Raw genomic sequence first — 20905 nt, 5'->3', positions numbered from 1 at the left:
CACCCCCTCCCCCCCACACCCCCTCCCCACACTCCCCACCTCCCCCCCACCTCCCCCCACGCCCTCCCCCCCACCTCCCCCCCACCTCCCCCCACGCCCTCCCATCACCTCCCCCCCACCACAGCCCCCACCTCCCCCCCGCTCCCTCCCCGCTCCCCCATCCTCCACCCACTCTCCCGCCCAGTCTGGAGAGATGCGATCCAAGTGCCGCTGCTGCTGCTGCTGCCGCTGTTGGTGATGGTTCTGCAGTACAGTGGTGGTTGTCTTGCTCTCTCAGCCATCATCCACCCATAGACAAAGACCACCACCAACACCACCACCACCCACCCCGCATAGACTCAGAGTGTTGGGGCAAGTGCTGCTAGCGGCACATCCATCCACGCGCCACCGTCAACTCACTCCGGCAAGAGCGACATCACTTCTTCTCGACGTGACTCTTGCCTCCTCCTCCTCCTCGCTTTCATCATCCTCGCTTTCCTCGGCGACGATGCGCCGGTCATAAAGGCGCCCGGAGAGATCGGGAGGCCGTCTCGTCTCGCCCGTGCCGCTTTCCGTGCGAGCAGGAGGAGAAGAAGATCCTCCCGTGCGCGTGAATAACTCACTCCGCCTGCTGCTGCTGCTGCTGCTGCTTCTTGCCACGGGAAAGTGGACTTCAGGAGGAAGCCGCGGGGTGTGTGTGTGGACTAACAGGCAAGCTTGTTTAGATCTACTTACAGCCTGCCCCAACACTCCACACAACACACCACACACACACCACCCACACAACACACACCACACACAACATCACCAACACCACACACACCACGCACACAAACACCACACACACAAACCATACACACAAACCATACACACAACACACACAAACCATACACAACACCACACACAACACGGACACACCACCAACATAACACACACACACAACACAAACCACACATCACACACACCACCCACACCACACGCAACCCACACCACACACAGACCACACCACCCACACAACACCAACCAACACCACCCACACACACCACAGCACACAACACGCGCGCTCACTGCAGCAGTCTTTGCGAGTGTCCGCTCGGGACACAACCGCGAGAAGAGTGAACTTCAACATTTGGAGGTTTTCTCTGATTCTCCCTTGTATGTGTTAATCGACGACCCCATCACCGGGAGTCGTCTACGACGGACGGGATGCGCTGAAGACTTGGACGCGAAGCTGCGCTCGTCCGGGTTTGGACTCGGCAAAAAGCGAAAACTTTTTTTGTTCGGGAAAACATTTCGCGGTCCCACTTGCTGCGCTGCACTCAACCGCACTGACACAGAATCTTACTCGCCCCGCAAGACTGACCGGAAGCTCAACGCTGAACACCAACACTCAATCTGCAACGCGCACTGTCGACAGACGCAAGATCCCCCTCAACAAACGCGAGAAGAAGACTTCCACTAATTAACTGCGTCGAAAGGGGGCTCGGGTGTGGTGCAGACGAACGGGAATCGCAGTTTCGCGTCATCATCCGTTAAACATTTCTTAACTCATCCCATCAATAACCCCCCCCCCCCTGCCAGCCTCCCTCGTTCCCTACATCTCCATCCCCTCCTACTCCACCAGCACCACCAACAACCATCATCAGCATCATCGCACGCTGGCCAGCATGGAGGAGTGGAGGCAATGCTGCCGATGGCTGATCGACTGCAAGGTCCTTCCCGTGAGCCATCGAGTCACCCGCTCCGACGAGGTCTTCGATCTGGCCCAAGCGCTCAGAGATGGAGTCTTACTTTGCCAGCTGCTCCACAACCTCAACCCGGAGTCCATCAACCTCAAGGAGATCAACCTCCGCCCGCAGATGTCACAGGTGAGCGGACCGAGTTGGGTTTTACGCGGCCACGCGAAGCCGGAATTCTGCGCAAGCCAAAAGGCTCTGCGATAAGAAGAAATAAACAACGTAACGGCGAGCAAATCCTCTATGTATGTTGCACTTCTTTCGCACCGTACGCAGCCAACCGTGCGAATTAATGGGAGGTGCGGGGCAACGTGCAGTTGGGCTGTGTTCGCGGTGGTTCAGCGCCTTGGGCGACGAACCGTGCGCTACCTGAGTTGTGTCGAGAACTTGTGTTCTATCTCGGCCTTTAATGAGTTATATATATAGTACCTTGGCGCTGTGTGTTCACAAAAGCGGCCGGGCGTGGTACTGGCCACGCAACGACCACAGCGTTCGTCTGCAGCAGCGCCCGTTATCATTTGGCGTTGGGTGCCAGCGGCTGTGCCCAAGGGTCTGTGTGTATATCCTTTTGTATATACACACACTGACACACACACCCGTGCGTGTATGCTTCCAGAATAGCGCTTTTGAGTTTATTGTTCATACGCTTAAATCGGAAACTTGGGGATGTTATTGTATCGATGTGCGTGTTATTTTCTGGCAGTCGTTTGGTGAATTATTAAAATAGGACTTGGCACGGTTGGCATTGCAGGAGATGTAATTGCCATGGGTCTGTCCTGTGACCCTCCAATCGGACCTGCGTGTGGCTTCAATGTACACCTATCCTGGCACACATTTTCTGATTATATCACCAGTACTTCTCAGTGGCAAACACTCAGGTGTTGCGTCTGTCTGTGTGTATTTGTCTTACAAGCTCAGCCACCCCGGTTAAGGTCCTGGCCATGATGGTCAGCAGTCCAAACACATTGGTAATTCAGTGTTTAAACCTGACCTGAGCCTCCTGTAGGTTGACTCGATCAGAAATGAGTACATGATGTGGTGTGCCTAACATTGGCAGATGGCATGGGAGGGATGGCACATGTGATGGGGCTGGGCACACCAAATAAATCTCAAAGTCTGCCATTCTGACCTTAATAGGTAATCGCTACCAACAATTGAGCCAACAGTTCATCGTACCTAGTGGGGTTGGAATCTATCCTGCCACAGTTGTCCAATTGTTCTGACTGTGCAATACATTAACTGCCTCATTCGCCGTCTCGTGAAGCCATCAGCTGGATTTCGAACCAATACAGGGTTGCCGCATAAATTACGCACGAAAGAATGCACGTCTTCTTTGGTTTTTCGGTAAAGTCACGTCGGTAAAAAATAAAATAAAATTAAAACAGTCTACATCAGCAGCAGACCATGCTTTCCCACCTGATGACGGACGCTTGTGTTGTGCCCGAAACGCGTGATTTAATTTAGTTGTTTTCATTTATTTAAATGTTTACCTACGTGTCTTTACCGAAAAAGCCAAAGAGTATGAATCCTTGCAGTCACGAAAGCTTCAAATCTAGAAAGAATACACGTCGTATAATTGTGCAAATACTGCTGTCAAGTTAAACTGTTTATTTTGATTTGTAGGCTAACCCACAGCTTTTTGAAAGGGCTTTGTTATTGGGGTGTGGGTAATTGTCAGATTTAATAATTGGCTTATACCAACAACACACATTGCTGTTTGTTTGGAAAAGATGCCACAGGGTTTGTCTTTAATGCCCTCGCGAGCAGATGGTGTATTTTGGCAAGTGACCTTAAGACTTGCCGCTCATGCACATTGGTAGGGATAGTGCCGAGAAGTTGCACATTGTATTTGCATTGGCCGCGGGGCTGTATAACCTACCATCTCTTCATATCGACTAAGTCCGCATACCATCTGTCGATTTGCAAGCAATAAGCTCCTGTGACGTACAGAAGCCATCGTTGATAAACGTCCGATCACCGTGAGCCTCCGTCACTGTCAAATTTAGGAACATTTCTAAGTGATAGAAATAACTAAAGTTGGGCTGATTGATGGCTCCTCTCGTCTAAAAGTGCTGTCAGAGCAATTGTCCCCAAAGCAAATGGTGAATATGTCCACGGGGGGAAGTGGGAGTGGGGGGTATACGAGATAGCCCGCGTGCCTGTTTGCGTGGCCGAGTTTCCTCATTTCACCTGTGGGCCACCCGAAGACAATTCGCAAGAAGGCTGCTCCTTTGTTATCTGTAGCAATAACCCCCCCACCCCGCGTCACTGCAGAATGCAGCCCGTGCGTTCGCTGACACGCATGCGACAAAATATAACAAAAACCCCCTCGCCTATCTCACCAGGAAATGAAACACGAGCCTGGCTGATACGCTCTTTAGACCGTATGCTGCAGGTACACTCTTTCGCAATGATGCAACGGCGTAACTCTCCCTGGTGCAGGGCGGTGCAACTGCCCTGGGCCCCGTGGGTTGGAGGGGCCAAAGCGCGGGGGGGCTACGGAGAGGGGAGAGGGGAGGGGGCGGGATGGGGGGGGGCGATTTTATTCCGTGCGCCAGGGCCTATGCCAGGGGTCGGCAACCTACGGCTCCGGAGCCGCATGCGGCTCTTTACGGGCTGCTTCTTGACGATATGTACGTGAGTACAGTATGTACTCAGATGCATTGCGGCTCTTGAAATACTGAATTTTGTACCGAATTGGAAAGAAATGGCTCTTCTTGTTATTTTGGTTGCCGACCCCTGGCCTATGCCAACCACGCTGTGCCGCTGGTGAAACCGTTAATTTTTTATGACGGCACACATAAACGCAGATCGACGCTGCTTAATGTTGATTTTTACGTCCCCGCCCGCTAAACGTACTCAAATCAGGACTTCCAGGACATCGCTGCAAGTTCCTGTCCACTCTGCATCGTGTCTTTCGCTTTGAGGTCTCGTCGCCGTGATGTCTGTGCCCGTGCTGTTTGCTGCATTGCCGGGGTCACCACAGACAGAGCAGGGTGGACCAGGGCCAGTGGTGGTGGCGGTGAAGACGGGGCTTGTAGTCGACGCGACGCGTGACGCGCACGGTCGATGGCGCGAGCGGACGCGCCGGTGCGAGCGTTACGATGGTGGTCGCCGCCCGCCTTGCCGCCTGGGTCGTGTCGTGTGCGGGGCCTTTGAGCGCACAGGCGGTGCAACCGCACCAGGGCCCACTGGCCCGAGGTGCTCAGCTACAAGAGGGGGAATATTCGACTGGGGGAGGGCCAAGTGTCATTCCCCGCACCAGGACCCATGCCAACCGCGCTACGCCACCTGAGATGTCCCACACTGACACGGGGAATCCGGGTTACGCCTGTTCCCACACTACGCCTCCTCCCTCTTCACCTGTCGTAGAGCGTTAACGCCACTTCTGAAAAGTGCCCTCCTTGCGGAGCCGAGAGCAAAGCCTCTTCTTAGCCTTGTTAACAACGACCCACAACAATCGGGTCTCACATGCCATCAAAAGGGATGCCTTACAGTTTCTCGCAAAGCCCTTCCTACCCGTCCCGAGGAATTTTTGATTCCAGTATGAATTCTGCTTGTAGGTTTGGAGATTGTTTTTTCTCTTCAGGGCAAGGCTTGAACAATTTAACCCGCTCTGACCCGTGCAATGTAAAGTCAAATGTTGCTTATCCGACCATCACATATCCGCTTGACCAACTGGGCATGGCGCAACTCGAATTTTCAATAGATGTTCGCAAATCCGACTTTTCCAATTATTGTCCTTAAAAACTGTCCCCAGCGAGAGTCAGATTTGCGACTTAGTAACTGCAAGTTCTTGCCACCCCTCAAATTCAAACCCATCTTGTTAAACGGCAGCCACCCTGCTCACAATTGCAGCGAATTAAATAACACGATGGTGGACATAGTAAGCTATGATGCGGTTGGTCATTCGGGTCTCTGTAGGGATGACTGTTATTGATCATCTGGGTCGGTACATGGGCCCGTGCATCTATCGAAAGCTTTTAAATGATTCCTGAACACAGATGAAGAGTACGGTTTGGCATAACAATGTGCGCTGCCTCCGACACAGCTTTGCAGACCCATTAATTTCCTTGTGTCTCTTCGTGACCAATTAGCCTCCGCTGTAGCAAATGGATGTGCACCTGTGCTCTTTTGCAATTTAATCGCGTCCGTGGATTGGGAGGATTATGCATGAACTGACGACGCTGCACTGAATAAATAATGCACATTTGGGGTGGGTTTATTTCATTTTTTCTTCCTTCAAATCAGTGTTGTTGTGGACACTGTGATGGTTACAAGTGTAGCGCATAATGTCATTGTCATCAGCCATCCACTGCTGGACGAAGGCCTCCACCCGTCACTCGCCACGATCCTGCAATGCAATAGTCCACCGAGCACTTGCGCACGAACTGATGCCGTTGCTCCATCTCAACGTTGGACGTCCTCTCGGACGCATTTCCATTGCTTTGGCTGCCACTCCGGCGTTAATCTGGACCATTAGCAATGTAAATAACACATACGTAGCATACTCCTAGGCAAGGTAAGCATTGCTTGTGCCATTTTAGATAACACATCTCACCATAGATCCTTGCTGCTGAGCAGAAGTCGAACATTTTTACTCGTTAGAAATTGTTTATGAATCTGTATTTAATTTTGTAATAATTGACCTGGTATGCACTTGCAGAGCTCAACAGCATTCATAAACTAGGTAGGGTTCAGCCTGCGTAGTGCTTGGCTGTGCAACCACCATGCATAAAACTGGAGCTATAGGCTGCAGGGCCGCATTGTCATTCGAGGGCAGTGCAACAAAGCCCGTTGTTGTGCTGTACTTCTATGCTGCCAACTGTATTCTCACCTCCTGCTGCAACCCGCATTGACGAGCGTGGCAAAGCGTGGCCGTGCAACCTCCACGATCTGCATGGTGCGTGGCGGAGGTTGACAGGAGGGCTCTGCGTGTACACGTAACGTATGGGCAAATCTGCAAGCGATCGGGAGAACGGGATATGAAACCGAGCAGTCGAGCGTCGTCAATGGCATCGCCGTCGCGGTCCATACGGAGACGCTGCGGTCCATCGCTCTTCGCAGCCGCACTTAATGCTCACCCGCGGAATTTGCATTTCTACGAGAGAGGGAAGGCAGGAGCAGAGAAGGACGGGCCAGGGAGATGGAGCGGGAGCGGGGCGGGGAGGTGGGGAAGAATGATGGGGAGAGAGAGAGCTGGCATTGATAAACCATATACTTACTTAAAATAATACATTTGGGACCGTGCTTAGGATTTCGCTGCTTCTTAAGCGCTCTTCCTGCCAACCGCCGTCCCCCCCCGCCCACTACCCCCCTCCTACTTTCATTGTGTCTCCATAAATTATTCAAATAATAAGAAATGTACATTTCCCACGGAGCAAATCTCTCTGAAAATAATATATCAGCAAGGCGAGGAGGAGGAGGAGGAAGAGAGCGAGCAGGCGACGTGGGCGCGCTGCGGTTCGTACGGCTGTGACTGATCTGGCAATATCGCTCCGCGTAGGCAGTTGCCACATGAGGCAGAAGCAAAGTAAGCGAGGGCGGAGTGGCCCCAAGAGGCTCAAGGAAAGCGAGGGGGGCCCTGAATTCATGAAAACATTGGGCGCCTCAAATGTGAGGTCTAATTGTATTGCTGGGTCTGTCCTGTGGCCCTTCAATGCATTATAACAAGCTAATCAACATAAAACCCAAATTAATCTCTCCCATCCCCGTATCGTTTGTAATTCAGCAACTACATCTCTAGTCTGCATCTGTCATTTCGCAGCATGGCTGTCTCATCTGTATGTCTCTCATCTCACTGCATCTCAGTCTTTGGTTCATACTTCACTACTTTTCTCTCACCGCACCGCATCTCTTAACCTCTTGTTTGTATTATCTTCTGTCCTCTCAGCGGGAGTTGTATCAACCGTAAGAGGGGGCTGCCAAAAACAATTTATGCCAGGGGCTCCCAAATGGGCTGGCACCACCACTGCATGCTGGGAGCTCTTAGTTTGAGGAGATTCGACTTCCTGTGTTGCCGTTTGGCTCGTGGCTGAGAGCGAGGCGCTGCGCCGGGCTAAACACAGACGAACCGGAGCCTCCCGGCACACCGTGTTGTTTTGTTAACCCTGCCTGCGACAGATACCGCTCAGCTCGTGACTTGTCCTGCAAGAGCTGTTGCCTCTTGAGCTCTCAGACTGCTCATTGTCATCATCGTCACCGGCCGTGGTCATTCCACTGCTGGATGAAGCCTCCCCCAAGCCGCCGCACCGCCTCTCGCGACGATCCTGCGACGTGAAAATCTACCCAGCCACCTGCACGCGAACTGATTCCATCGCTCCATCCTCCTTGGTGTGACCTCGGGACGAGTTTCGTCCCTTGGCTGTCCACTTCGTTCCTCTTCTTGAACCCTCCAACGGCCATCCTCCATTCTAGTGACATCTCCTGCCCAAGCCCCACTCACTTTTCTCAAGACTTTGAATTACCTCATTGACCTGCGGCATATGTTCTCTAACAAAGACAAAGATCCACCGTATAGCCTTTAACAGACTGTTGGGGCAAGTGCTGTTAGCGAGCGCAAAATTGAAGGCCGGCACGGCACACGAAGGGGTGGGTGGCCAGCATCACGCCCGGCCGCCTTTGTCTCCCCAGTGGCAATATTTGTACACATCGCACCAGGTACTCATTTGAGGTTTAGATAACCGTCACCGGTGTTGGCCGTGAGCGGGAATAGAACTCGGGTCGCCGGGTTCATAGCGCAGCGTAGCGCTAACCGCTGCACCACCGCTAGCCGCCACTATTTTCTCTAATTCACCGACGTCTCATGCACAGCCAAGCACCCATCGACCGTATTCTCTCTGATGCACTTTTTTTCCTCCTGTATTTTAAAGATGATTTTGGGTGGGGGTCAGCATGTATTTTAATCCGGTACATGCACTCGTCTTCCGGGAGACGTGATTCATGGTCGAGTTTTTGGACGTCACCTTCCTGAAGAAGGGATTTCTCCGTAGCGTCACAGGGACCAACCCAGAGGAGAGAAGATGCCGCCGGCCATTAAGAATCATCTTCCGCAGCGCAGCCTCTTTCCGTTGTACAGCGGCGCGTTCGTAACATTCTTACGCAAGACTGCTGTCCTCCGTAGCATTACTGTCTTCTCCTTGATTATAACGGACATTTAAAAAATAATCAAATTACCCCAATGTTTCGGGGTGGGGGGGGGGGTGAAGCTTGCTTTTCTGCACGTGAACACGCATATATATGGTGCATATATGCACGTGTTCACGTGCGCATCTCTAGACCTGTTATTTGGGATGGCAAGGTTGGGGGCTCCCAGGTTGGAAAGTGGCATCTGCATTAATAATGTTGGCAGGCTGCATTGCCACCTTGTGCTTGCAAGCTGGATGCTGCCCGTGTTAACCAAAACGGCTCGTTAATGTTTCACGAGTTTAAGAATCATTTCTCCCCCACCGCCCATCAGCCGTAATCCGTGCTGTGGCGCTGTTGTGATGCCACTTAGGATGATTACGAGGATGCTGGAAAGGTCAGAAAGTGGGTCCCAGCATGGCACAGCAGCGCTGTGTGGTGTGTGCGCGCAGCTTCCTAACCGCGCACGGCACGAGAGTAACCTGCGTGCGACAAATGCGGCGGACTGTGCGATCGCATCACACTGAGTGCGCCTGATTGCGCCAGGTCTCGTAAGCAAAGCCGGGTCGAAACTGGCTCCTGCTTGGATGGGAGTCTGCTTGTGAAATACCAAGCCAGCTGCGAGTTGGGCCAGGACAAGAAGGCGGTATGCACGGAGGGATTCTTGGGTGTTATCAGTCTGGAGATTTTGTGTTGTTCTGCCCTACGTACGCTTGGAATTAATGCGGGGACTCCACGTGGTGTAGTAGCCCAACACTCCCTAATAGAAATGGTCAGGTATCCCAATGCAGCCTCGGAGGAGGGGGGAGGAGGGGTGCAGGTGAGACATCTTGCCCTGGGCCTCAGATCCGAGGGCAGTGGGGGGGGGCTCAGAGGAGGCCTCATCTGGTGTTTTGTCCCAGGCGTCTGAAAATCTTTTGGCAGTCCTGGTTTATTGAGACTACGATTCTTGTGTTTACGGGATGGTGAATTTCTTTCGCACCATATGTAGGCAACCATGCTAGTCGGAGGTGCGGGGGAGGGAAGGACAACAAACTAAACACAAAGAGCAGTTCTAAAGAAATTCGTTTTCAGTTTAGATGTTAAAAGTGCCAGACTTTCGTCCACCCACCATGTATTACCTTGGGCACTAGGGTATTCTTAATGAAACATAAAACTTCGAAGCCAATTAAAACAATAACATATGTAAAAAAATGAGCACGAAACAATAATTGTAGGTTGTGACCGCTTCTTCCAAGTACTAAACTTTTTATTTTACCAGGTAAGGCTCCACTGAGCTATGTAGCTCTTTTTCAGCGGCGACCTGGCCACAAATGATAGCGCAACGAAGTGGCTTATCGTCACGTGGCAATTTATAGCAGCAGCCATTATACGCTTAAACGTGAGACGTTGATTCTAAAAGTGGAGAGAAAAACCGGAGGACCCCAGAGAAAAATCCACGTGGCCCACGTTGCAGAGAGACACCGCGAACTCCAACAGTTCGTCTGGCCAGTGTGGCAGAGTGGACAAAATAACCTCTAGGGGGGGGGGGGGGGTCCATAGTAGGGCTCTCTCTCTCATAGAGGCCCTCACACGATCGCAGCGGTGTGACGAGAAATGTCTCTTGCCCCAGCGGCACGCGTTTCCTGTCTCGTGAGCTTACGGGGCGGAATTTGCATGTTGTTGAACGTGGAGGCCCCGACAGAACCAGGAAATGTCCTTGGCACCAACCTGACAAACGCCATTCCTGGATAACTTTGAAAAATTCACGTTGAATAGATAATGCGTTTAACGCCTTTTGAACGCTCATCACCTGAGCCTACCCTACATCATTTGTACTTTGTGCAGCGCTTCGTGTGAATGGACATCACGTGATGAAGATTGTCTTCTTGTTTAGTTTTTTTTGTTCGGGTGTACGTCCGCCGGTGACAATTCTCCCCGGACCCGCTCGCTGCTGCGTCCATCGCCGCACCACGCGGCTTTCCCGTCACCCTCGAGTTAATACTGAATTATTTGGTGATGCTGAGTCTGCGGTAGCACACAGGCACGGTTAACAGTCTTGGGGTTGTTTTATTTGTCATAGTTATCTCTGGGTAGCGATGGATCTGAAATTTACAACGCGCACTCTACAACGACAAGGATGTTTTCAGCTTTCGTTCCATTACAATGCGCGCCATGCACAGACCAGAACTGGTTTTAACCCCTATAACTGGTCTGCAAAGGACCTTGAAGAAGTCCCAATGCGGAAACAATGTATTTTTAGAGGTTACCATTTGCATGGAGAGCATCGTGGCATCTGAGACCAACACTTGGGACTTTCGCCTCCGCATCAAAGCTGCCAATGGAGATAAGCGCCGCCTATTATGCTCAGTTGAGACTTTTGAGTACACATAGTGAGGTTAAAGGTGCAGCCCTGAAATTGCCGGCTCACGCTGCTGTCGGTTGAAGGGCCTCCAGTGGCGGGCCGTGTATTTTACACTAAGGCCTTCAGTGCAATTAAACCGCCTTTGAATAACCTCATCATGACACTAGGGCTATAGGCTGTTGTCATTTGACGTAATCACCCCATATTCACAGTGACAGTAACCTTTATCGAGTGGAATAAAGAGATTTAACACGAGGCTCAACACCGATGAGAGTTACAATACACTAATTGTAGAGACGTGAATACATGGTGACTGAAACCATCAAGGATGTACCACTATGACGCAGTATGACAGGATGCTTCATCACAAATAGACATCGCATAGCCCAAATCAATGTCATTACCAAAGAAACAATGACAAACTCACAACAACCAGTCATATTCTTTGATTTATTCGGTAAAATCACGTGGGTATAAAATAAAATAGATCACGACGTTTCGGGCGCAACACAAGCATCCTTCATCAGGTGGGAAAGCATGGTCTGCTGCCGAGGCAGACTGTTTTAAAAGGTTTGAAATGAGTGTAACCCAAGGGTCATAAAGAAGTGGCCGGGGCTAGTGATGTTAACGTGAGAAAATAGCATACAACTGTACGATAGGAAAGCGGCCTCCTCGACGAGGGTACGGAAGTGGCTATGTTAATGTGAGAGATTAGCATGTTAATGTGAAATCGAAGAGTGGTGCAATCCAAAGGCATGAGTGTAACCCAAAGGGTACAATGCAAGGGACATGTGAGCATGAGAGTGCAATCCAAAGGCATGAGAGTGCAATGCAAAGGACATACCTAAGTGACTTTACCGAAAGAACCAAAGAGTATGGATTCCTGCAGTCACGAAAGCTTCAAATCAAGAACAACCAGTCACATTTACTCATACGACCACCAAGCAAGCAAAAATGCAGTAAAACACAAATAACACAATCAGGATTTAACAGGCTTCCCCACATACAAAACAAAAAACTAAAAATCGAAAGCACTACATCTAAAAATCTAAACGTCACGAAAGAAAGTTTAAATAAATGATAGATGATGGTACGTTACGTGCAAGTTAGTTTTATTTCAGTTAGCTAACTGGCCCTCCGATCACGCCACACGAACAGGGCTAACGTAGGCGGCTCGGCCAGCTAGAAGGCTCCGGCGTGTCAAAGAATACGCCCAACATGGCAAACTCGACATCTGATTGGTTAAAGAATATGACGATCAACAACATCGTCCCCATTTGCTTCAACAGCAGAGGGGATTCACTCGACATTCTGAAGGCCTCTGGGTAGATTTTTCACCCGGAGAGGTGAAGACGGCACAGGTGGAAAATCTGATTGGATAAAAGCTCAAATTTATGAGCTGCACTGGAAGCAGCGCAACTGAGGGAGAGAGTAGCAATGAAATGACGTCGAAAGACTGATGGGAACGAACTTTGTAAAATACATCTAGCATTAAATCTTGATTTCAAGCTTTCGTGACTGCAGGAATTCATATTTTTGGGTCGTTCGGTAAAGTCGCGTAGATAGGTTCAAAGAAAATAACAAATTAACCAAAAAACTACGACGTTTCGATCGCAACACCAGCAATCGTCAACAGGAGAAAAAAGAATTGGAAATTTTAAAAAATATAAAATTTTCTGATTCTGACAATCTCTAGGCCAGCAGAGAAGGCCTTGCTGGCCCTGACGGGCCTGCCTCTGCCTCGTGGAGGTGCGAGGTGCCCTTTCTCAGGGTCAGATTTTTGGGTCAGATTTTGTTTAGAAGGCAAATCACCGAAACACAAATTAAGTACGGGCACGTAAGTACAACTACTTTGTTTCATCAAACCCATGTATTTATTAACATTAAACATTTTTTTACGATTGAGAATATTTAGCCGACTCTTCCACGCTGAACAGACATCTTTGAAGACGTCGGAGTACTCACACTTTACCCCATCACACGCGACGTAGCCAATCCACGTACTGTGTTGTGCACATATATACCGCTGGGGAGACAGAGACAGGGGAGGACTCAGGGATTTGCCCATCGCTTCATCTGCCACACCTAGAAGACTGAACTGGCAACCTCTGGATTTCAAGTCCAGTGTGCGAACCATTACACCACAGCAGTACGGCATTCTCCATCTGACCAGAATGGAAGAGTAGACCAAACTACCCACGGGTGTGGCTTGACTCAGCCCATCATTATTCCCGGTCGATAAAATGCCTCCCACTTTTGGGAAAATCAACAACAGTGGTTGTTCTATAGCAGCCGGTGGCCAATCGGCGTCTCCCGAAGCCGCACGCGGCTCTCTAATGCACCACAAGCGGCTCCACCGAAGGGGCATGTAACGTAGCACGTGCTATCACAGACGTAGCAAGTAATCATGAGTGTCTCTCGTGCTGTTCCGAAAACCGTCACTATACACACACTTATACACAGCGTGGACTCGGCTCCCTGCAGAACTCGTGGGTACTGTTTGGCCCCTGTAACAGGTTGGCCGCTACCCCTGCTCCGTAGACTTTCTCACCCCCACCATGGGAATGTGAAATTTTCCACCGCTGGCTCGGGGACGTCAATGGGATATGAGCACCGCTGGCAGTGCTTATGGATGTGACTTTGACTTTTTTTTTGTCACGAACCACAGTTACAACACGGCCGTGCGGTTTGGAGGTCAGTCGCAAAACCCCGCCGCGTGATGTTGCCCGTGCCCGGCGTAATGAATGTGATGATGGAAATTTGCTTTATTGTGCAAACGCGGATGAGATGGATGCGTTGGGCGTGCTGTTGAGCCACAGTCTGGCAAAGAGCTTCTCGCAACTAGCAGGCTGTAAAATACAAACTTAACCACTGACCAGGTGCAGCCACGCGTGCATGCAAAGGTAATTGTCTTCCCATTAATGGCCACAAAGTTGTGCTGCACAGTAGAAGAGGCTGAATAATGTATGGAGCAATGCAGAGCAAGTCCAAATTAATAAACTTAAACGATGGCTGTAGTAGCGGCCAGCAATAACCACTCAGACGTCTGCTGTCGAATGATAAATGAATAAAAACCTGCTTTCGTCATTCCCTTCCAATAATATATTTTTTTGACATTGTACCAATGTCCTCGGAGCGTAAGTGGATATTCATGTTGTGTATTATATTTATCTCAGGAATTGGTTGATCCAATAGAAGCATGTTGCCACAAAACACTATCTGCAGGTGCTGCTGTGAGGTCAAGGTTCGCAGCACTCATGGATTTGTGGCCCAGACGTCGCCGGTTACATTTTGATCTCTCGGCGCGGCAGTTTGAACGACCGTGCACTTTCACAAATTGCTCCCCCCCCCCACCTCCATCTGTCCACCCCGCAGCATAAATGGGTACGCTACAGTTAGTCGATCGACAGGTCGTGCACTGTGTGGCTAGGTGTGGGATCTCCCGCGCTATTTTAAGATGCCTGGCCCACGTGGAAGAGTAGGCCAAAGTAACCTCTCGTGGGGCTTTCTCGATCTCCCTTCAGCGGAGGCCCTTCTGTCTGCAGTGGAGTGAGCAGGTCCTTGCATTGCTGCGCCTTTACCGTTAGCTGTGACTCTTTTGATGACCGTTTGATTGTCCGCGGTTGATAACTGAGCAGGCCAAACCACCCTCCAGAGGGGCTCTCCAGACCTGCCTCTGATAGAAGCCCTTCCGCTAGCGGCGGTGTGAGCAAGACGTTGCAGGGCTGCACCTTTTCACTGTTACTGTCGGATTGCCCGAACCTATCAACCAAAGACATCCCGCCCCCCCCCTAACCCATCGTACACTCTCACCGCCCCCTAAACCCACACTCTGGAAATGTGAAACCGAGTAACAATTTCGGGCCAAGTCGAGCGTCGACGGGAATTCATCAATTGCTGCTCACGAGCAAAACACTTTTACAAATCGGCAGAACTGGCGGTGCAGGGTTCTGCGTGGACCAGGGCTGGGCTTGGGCCCCCACCTTCATCAGCGCGGAGCCGCACGTCCAAGCGATGAGAAGATAAAAAAATAGTCGACCCCGAGTAATGTTCACGCTTGGACGTCGGGGTGCGTCGTTTGCAGACACGTCCAGTAAAGTCTCAAACACCTTTAAATTAACTTTCTGAATTGTATGCGTGTACGTTGAACGTCTTTCGCACCGTACGTAGCCATCCGTGGTAATCGGAGGTGTGGGTATCCCTCTTCCGCTTAACAGTGCTGCGCACGATATGTACGCGTGTATCGTCATTGTATCATCGTTATCATCGTCAGCTGTCATCAATCCACTGCTGGATGAAGGGCTTCCCAAGCCGTCGGGCAGCTCTCGTGAGCCTGCGATGTAACTATCTACTTGGCGCCTGCATTGTTGGCACGTTTTATCGCTCCATTTCCATGGTGGACGTCCCTCTAGGACGCATTCTGCTCATTGCGCTGCCTCTACCGTCGCTAACCTTGACTATCGGCCATTGTCCCTTCGAGCGACACCTCCTGCCCAAGCCCGCTCGCTTCTTCTGAACATTTTGTTGAATTCTGTCTTCGACTTGCGTACGTCCTGCAATTGTATATTGGCTTAGATACTGTGGCGACGTAACGGAGCCTCATCATACGCTTTGTTAAGTAATGGGGCGTGCGTTCAAGGTGAGAGCAGAGAAAGCGTTTCAAGGATGTCCTCAAGGCCAACGTGAAGAAGTGCACCATCGACACGGACTCATGGGAGACTCTTGCCCAGGGATCACCTCAGATGAAGACACGGAGTCGTATTTCAATGATGCAAACATTTTGAAACTCAGCGGCGAAAAAAAAGCAGAAACGGCACGCTGCAGCCCGACTAACTAACCCAGTTCCACCCACCCACTCTTTCTGGACACACGTGTATGCCCGAGCTCCGGCAGAATCTGTCAATCCTAGATCGGTCTATCCAGCCATCTTCTGACCCACAGATACTCCAACTTTTCTGTGGAAGACAATCATCCTTGATTGCGAGGGATAGCCTATGACGATGAATAACAATGGTGTTAAACTGGTCAGGTCAAAGTGTCTCCTTCGTCTTAAAATATTGAGGGTGGTATCTAAGCTATTGATAAAAGTGCCAGAAAATGATTGCGCCAATGGTTAGCGCGCCGTGGACCCTGAGACGCGAGCTCCGATCGCTGGGCACGGATGACCCCGGAGGCGAGGGCTCTCCTCTGACTTGGTCTTGGGCCCCGCCCCTTGACTCTCCGTCCCCCATCTCGACTCGCCCCGCTCCCCTTCCTCACAATCGAGGCACTCCTCCGACAAGCCCCCAGACAAACTCTTTTGCACAGACTATTCAACTCTGCTGTCCCAAGTCATTGGTCCACCTTGCAGCGAACCCAATTAGATGCATTAATATCTGATACGGCTATTGTTCACAATTGCACCCAATAAACAAAAAAGTCTGGAACTCCCAAAACCTTCAACCAGCTGTGCGTTGCCAACTCTCAGCCCCTGTCGCAAGGTCAGACTCAAGACCTTTCCTTTATATTCCCGCTGCCTCTGACTGAGTAAATGCGCCCACTGTTCCTGTATGGCTTCCTGAGATGCCGTCACATTAGGTGCTTTGCAAATCAACGGGTGGAAGCGGTGGTGCCGCGGTTAGCCAGAACCCGAGCTCGGAAACCCGGTAACCCGAGTTCGATTTTTGGCCGCAATGAACATCGTTGGCGAGTGGTATCAGAGAACAGTCCTGCTCCCCTGCCCAGACGAACTAGCGTGGTGAAGTATGGTGGATAAAAAATATTACCGACATGGTGTGGGGGAGGCTTTCACCCGTTGGTGGATTGAGAATGTTCGCAATTTTACAAATCCGAATTGTGTTGCATTGAACAGTTTCCGGTGTGTGCCTGTGTGTTCTCATAATATCCCATTCTCAAATGTTTGATTGGCCCTCTTTTGCACAAACGGCACTTATTAGGTCGCCGAAGAAATCGATACTTGAAGAGACACCAGTGGCTAGAGTTCATGCGAGGGTGACTAAACGATAAACTATCCGGACAGATGGTGCAAAGCTATCTCATCAGGTTTGCATACATTGCTTACATTTTTTTGACGGAGAAACATGCGTGCATCTTCGCTGTCCTGTCCTAATGCGGCTCTCGTCGGCTGCAAAGAGTGAAGGTGACCCCTGCTTTTGCCCAGATTGTAAGCGGTGCTGCTATTTCCGTGCCCTGTGTTTGTTTTTTACCCCGTGGTTGCTTCGGATGTTGCTCAGACTCCTCGCCTCTCATTGGCCTCTGGGAAGCAGGGCTTGGCTTGAGATCGCCACCCTAGCCGCCGTTTCACAGATCCTCCCCTCCGTCCGAGGCCAAATTGAGAACGCGTCGGGAATAACCGTCCGAGTTGTCGGACGGGAGGCGGGTGAAACAAAACGGTGCGGCAGTTTCGCTTCGCGGCGAGCGCCGTGATATTTTGCACTTAAATCCGCCCACTGTAAAACTTTCAATTGCCATACGTTTCGTGTGACTTTTGATTTCCCCCGTTGCCCATTCCGTCTGCCCTCGCCCCTGTCTCGCGCACTCGGTCTCTCTCCCCACAAACGTGGGGATCTTTCCGGGGAACTCATTTCAGCCTGCGAAGAAGGCGCCTCACCGATGGAAACCAATTAAAAACAAAACAACGTGGCTGGAAATTGAATTACAGTGGGCTCATGGCTTGTGGATGCTCCTGTGATGTGAAGGTCGACGGTTCCATCTACCTGGTTCGGTTAGTTGAAAAATTGGTCAAGTTTCTTGAATCGCCACAACCTCTGTCTAGCCAGCGGTGTAAATGGGTCCACAATGGTTAGTCGATAGACAGGACGCACGTGTTGGGTTCAAGTTGTGGGCTTTCCCACTTCTTCCAAGACATCTGGCCAGTGTGGATGCGTAAGACCAAAATACCTACTGGAGGAGGGGCTCTCCATCCCTCTCGGTAATTGCAGGGCTGCACCTTTGCCTTTACCAGGGCTTGAAATTTCAACTGCGAAGCTCGTTGTTTTGTCTTTCTCTGCGTGACTCGGTTCGCGGAGGGCCCGTATAAGTGGCTGCACGTGCCAGAGATTGACTCCGGGGCGGGGTTTGCAGCCCTATCAAATATCAGCAGTCCAGACGTTTAATAAAGCAGGTTTAACTCTTCTTGGAAACGCCACGGCGAATTGCACCCCACGCTCACGTGAGGTTAGGCTGACGGACGGCCTCTATGGCTGGAAAAGATAGCTATTTTTTCCCCCTCCAAATACAGTACAGGGCTGTTGCTGGTGCTTACGATTATAGCCGAGTGAGTAATGCTTCGTCGCTTAAAGTCTTTGATTTTTTTTTGAGCACCAGTTAAATTAGTACCGCGGTTGGGGGGGGGGGGGTTAGGGAAGTACATGCTGATTGTCCATTTGAGAAACTGGCACCGCTTGAAAGAATAAAGGTGGCCAAGTGGCTAAATGCAATGTCACAGCACTGACTGGGCACCCCCGGCAAGCCTGGGTTTGATCCGGGGTGGTAGCCGCCCGTAATTGAAACCGATTCTCAAGTGTAGCGAGTTGATGGCTTCACCCCAGTCGCAAATAAATGGATGCAACGAAGCCCTTCACTCGGCTTTAGTTGCAGCTCTCCAAATTAAAAGCTTTCGTGTGTCGCTGTTTACGCGACGGACTCTCGCTCCCTTGATTGGGCTTCTTCCGGCTTGAGCGAGAACGTTTGTTCAGTTTGACCGCCATCCGGCGAACGCCTCCGCAGCCGAGCCACGTGAGGCAGTGACGCTGCCCAAGTGTGACTAGAAGCCGATTGAAGGGCCCCTCGGAGGTAGTTCTGCGATGTCGTCTTCCGCGGGCAGTTCTCCAACACGAGGTGGTGCCCCTTGGGCATTGCAATGATGGGTAAGGTAAAGGGCTCTGCGTTGCTGAGGCATTTAAAGCAAGTGCCCTAATAATGCAAACCCTCATCCCTTTTCTGAAAGGGTTCCGAATGGAAGTGTCTTCATCGCACGATGAGACGGAGAAAGCACAATTGGGATTTAATTGAGGAAAAGGAAGAATATATAACAGATAAAATGAAGTGTTTTTTTATCACTGGAGTTAGGGCCATGAACAGAGACGAGCAGAGTCTGACACTCGATTGGGGAGAGAGGCACTTTGACTCGACTGTACTTTAATGTCCATTTCGCCTCCCGTTGACTCATCCCACAGTTGAAACTGCTTATGAAAACCATTTATTTGTTTAATACTTTATGGAGATATGTTAGCAGTGTCCTTATCCCCTGGGCGCTAGAAAATGGTCTCCTTGGAAACTCTTGGCTTCATTGCACACTTAAAAAAATTACCTTCACTTGATGTCCCTACTGGGATATCGCCACCCATAAAAAAAAACACCCACACACGGCCCACGATGGTTTCATGGGGTTTACAGTCGAACGCAGAAAGATTTTTGTTGGCTCCACAAATTCGCAGCTGAACCTTGCGTGCCGTGCATGTTGGTTCTTGCCGCTGCAGCAAGCGGTAAAATCAGGGGCCTTCCCGAGGCTGTTACCCTGTTGTCATGATGACTGGGTAGCGAGCTGGCCTGGCCCACGTGCCCCAACTTAAGCAGGCCAACCCCGGTGCTGAGCGGGCTTCTAAAGTTGGGCCGTGTGGCTGTCTTCTCCAAGTGAGCTGCACGCTCTCAACCCGGGCCACCCGCAGAACCACACGTGCGACATTGTGCGGTCAATGCGGGAGCGAAACAGGCGGTCAATTGTGATCCTGTTTTCGTTCAACTTCAGGATTTCAATGTTATGACAATAATAGATGTGTTTTTTTGTTTGTTATGGATTGCGTGACCTAATCTAAGCCAGCGTTAAAAGTTGTGGGAAAAACGAACGCTTCCTTTTGGCCATGGACGAAGGCAGGACCAGGGGATGGTTGCAGAGGCTGAGCCCTACGGAGCTGCACGGCTCTCGAAGCGCAGGCGATGCAGATCTCCGAGCCGTGCTGGAACCATCCAGGGCCATTCCTCGGGCTGCGGAACGGACTGTGGACGCGTGGTGTGTGCGAGCGTGCGACGTGCCGGCCTCGGTGATGGCAGGGGTTCGCAGTGCGAGTTTATCGCTCAAGCCCACGCGGCTGCGACCGCCGCCGTGCGATGTTTTAAGATGCGCGCCTGGCTGGACGCAGGAGGGGGATCATCCTCCTCTTCCTTCAGCTATCACCTCGCCGCCAGCCGTCAGCAACGCTCTCCCATAGCGGAGACGGGACCTGAGCGGGTGAACAGCTGTTGCTTTTGGAAATGACCACTTTTCGAAGCGGAGAGGGATAAGAGTGCAGCCGGAATGTGGTGACTGACTTATGTATCTAGATTTGAAGTTTTCGTGGCTGCAGGGATCCATCCTTTTTGGTTCTTTCGGTAAAGTCACGTAGGTAGAAAATAAAATAAATTACGACGTTTCGATTGCAACACAAGCAATCATCTCTCCCACTTCAGCAAAACATTTTCTTGCTGTGGTTTTCCCACTTGATGATGATTGCTTGTGTTGCAATCGAAACATCGTGATTTAATTTATTCTATTTTATACCTACGTGACTTTACCGAAAGAACCAAAGAGTATGGCTTATGTGTGTATGTACGTATGTTGAACTTGTTTTGCACCGTATATACCCAGCCGTGTTCATCGGAGGTGTGGAGCTGAAAGGACCACAAACTAAACACAGTGCAGTATTGGAGGCCGCATTCTACAACGTAAATAAAGCCGCAGCGT

The 20905-nt window shown here is 50.8% G+C and overlaps 1 protein-coding gene across 10 annotated transcripts in view; it reads left to right on the top strand.

The window, feature by feature from the left end:
- The first annotated feature begins 1646 nt into the window (after nt 1-1646).
- LOC133354742 (guanine nucleotide exchange factor VAV2-like) overlaps nt 1647-20905 on the top strand; it is a 222670-nt gene continuing 203411 nt past the window's right edge. For all 10 annotated transcript variants that reach the window (XM_061571820.1, XM_061571817.1, XM_061571816.1 and 7 more), the window contains exon 1: nt 1647-1847. In XM_061571820.1, the coding sequence (XP_061427804.1) occupies nt 1647-1847 (201 nt within the window). The remainder of the gene's footprint in view (nt 1848-20905) is intronic.

Source organism: Lethenteron reissneri, chromosome 48 (genome assembly GCF_015708825.2).
Source record: "Lethenteron reissneri isolate LAM-NWPU_2019-01 chromosome 48, ASM1570882v1, whole genome shotgun sequence".
NCBI lineage: Eukaryota > Metazoa > Chordata > Hyperoartia > Petromyzontiformes > Petromyzontidae > Lethenteron > Lethenteron reissneri.
Note: the sequence above shows the minus strand (reverse complement) of the source record. Positions and strands in the feature narration are given on the sequence as shown.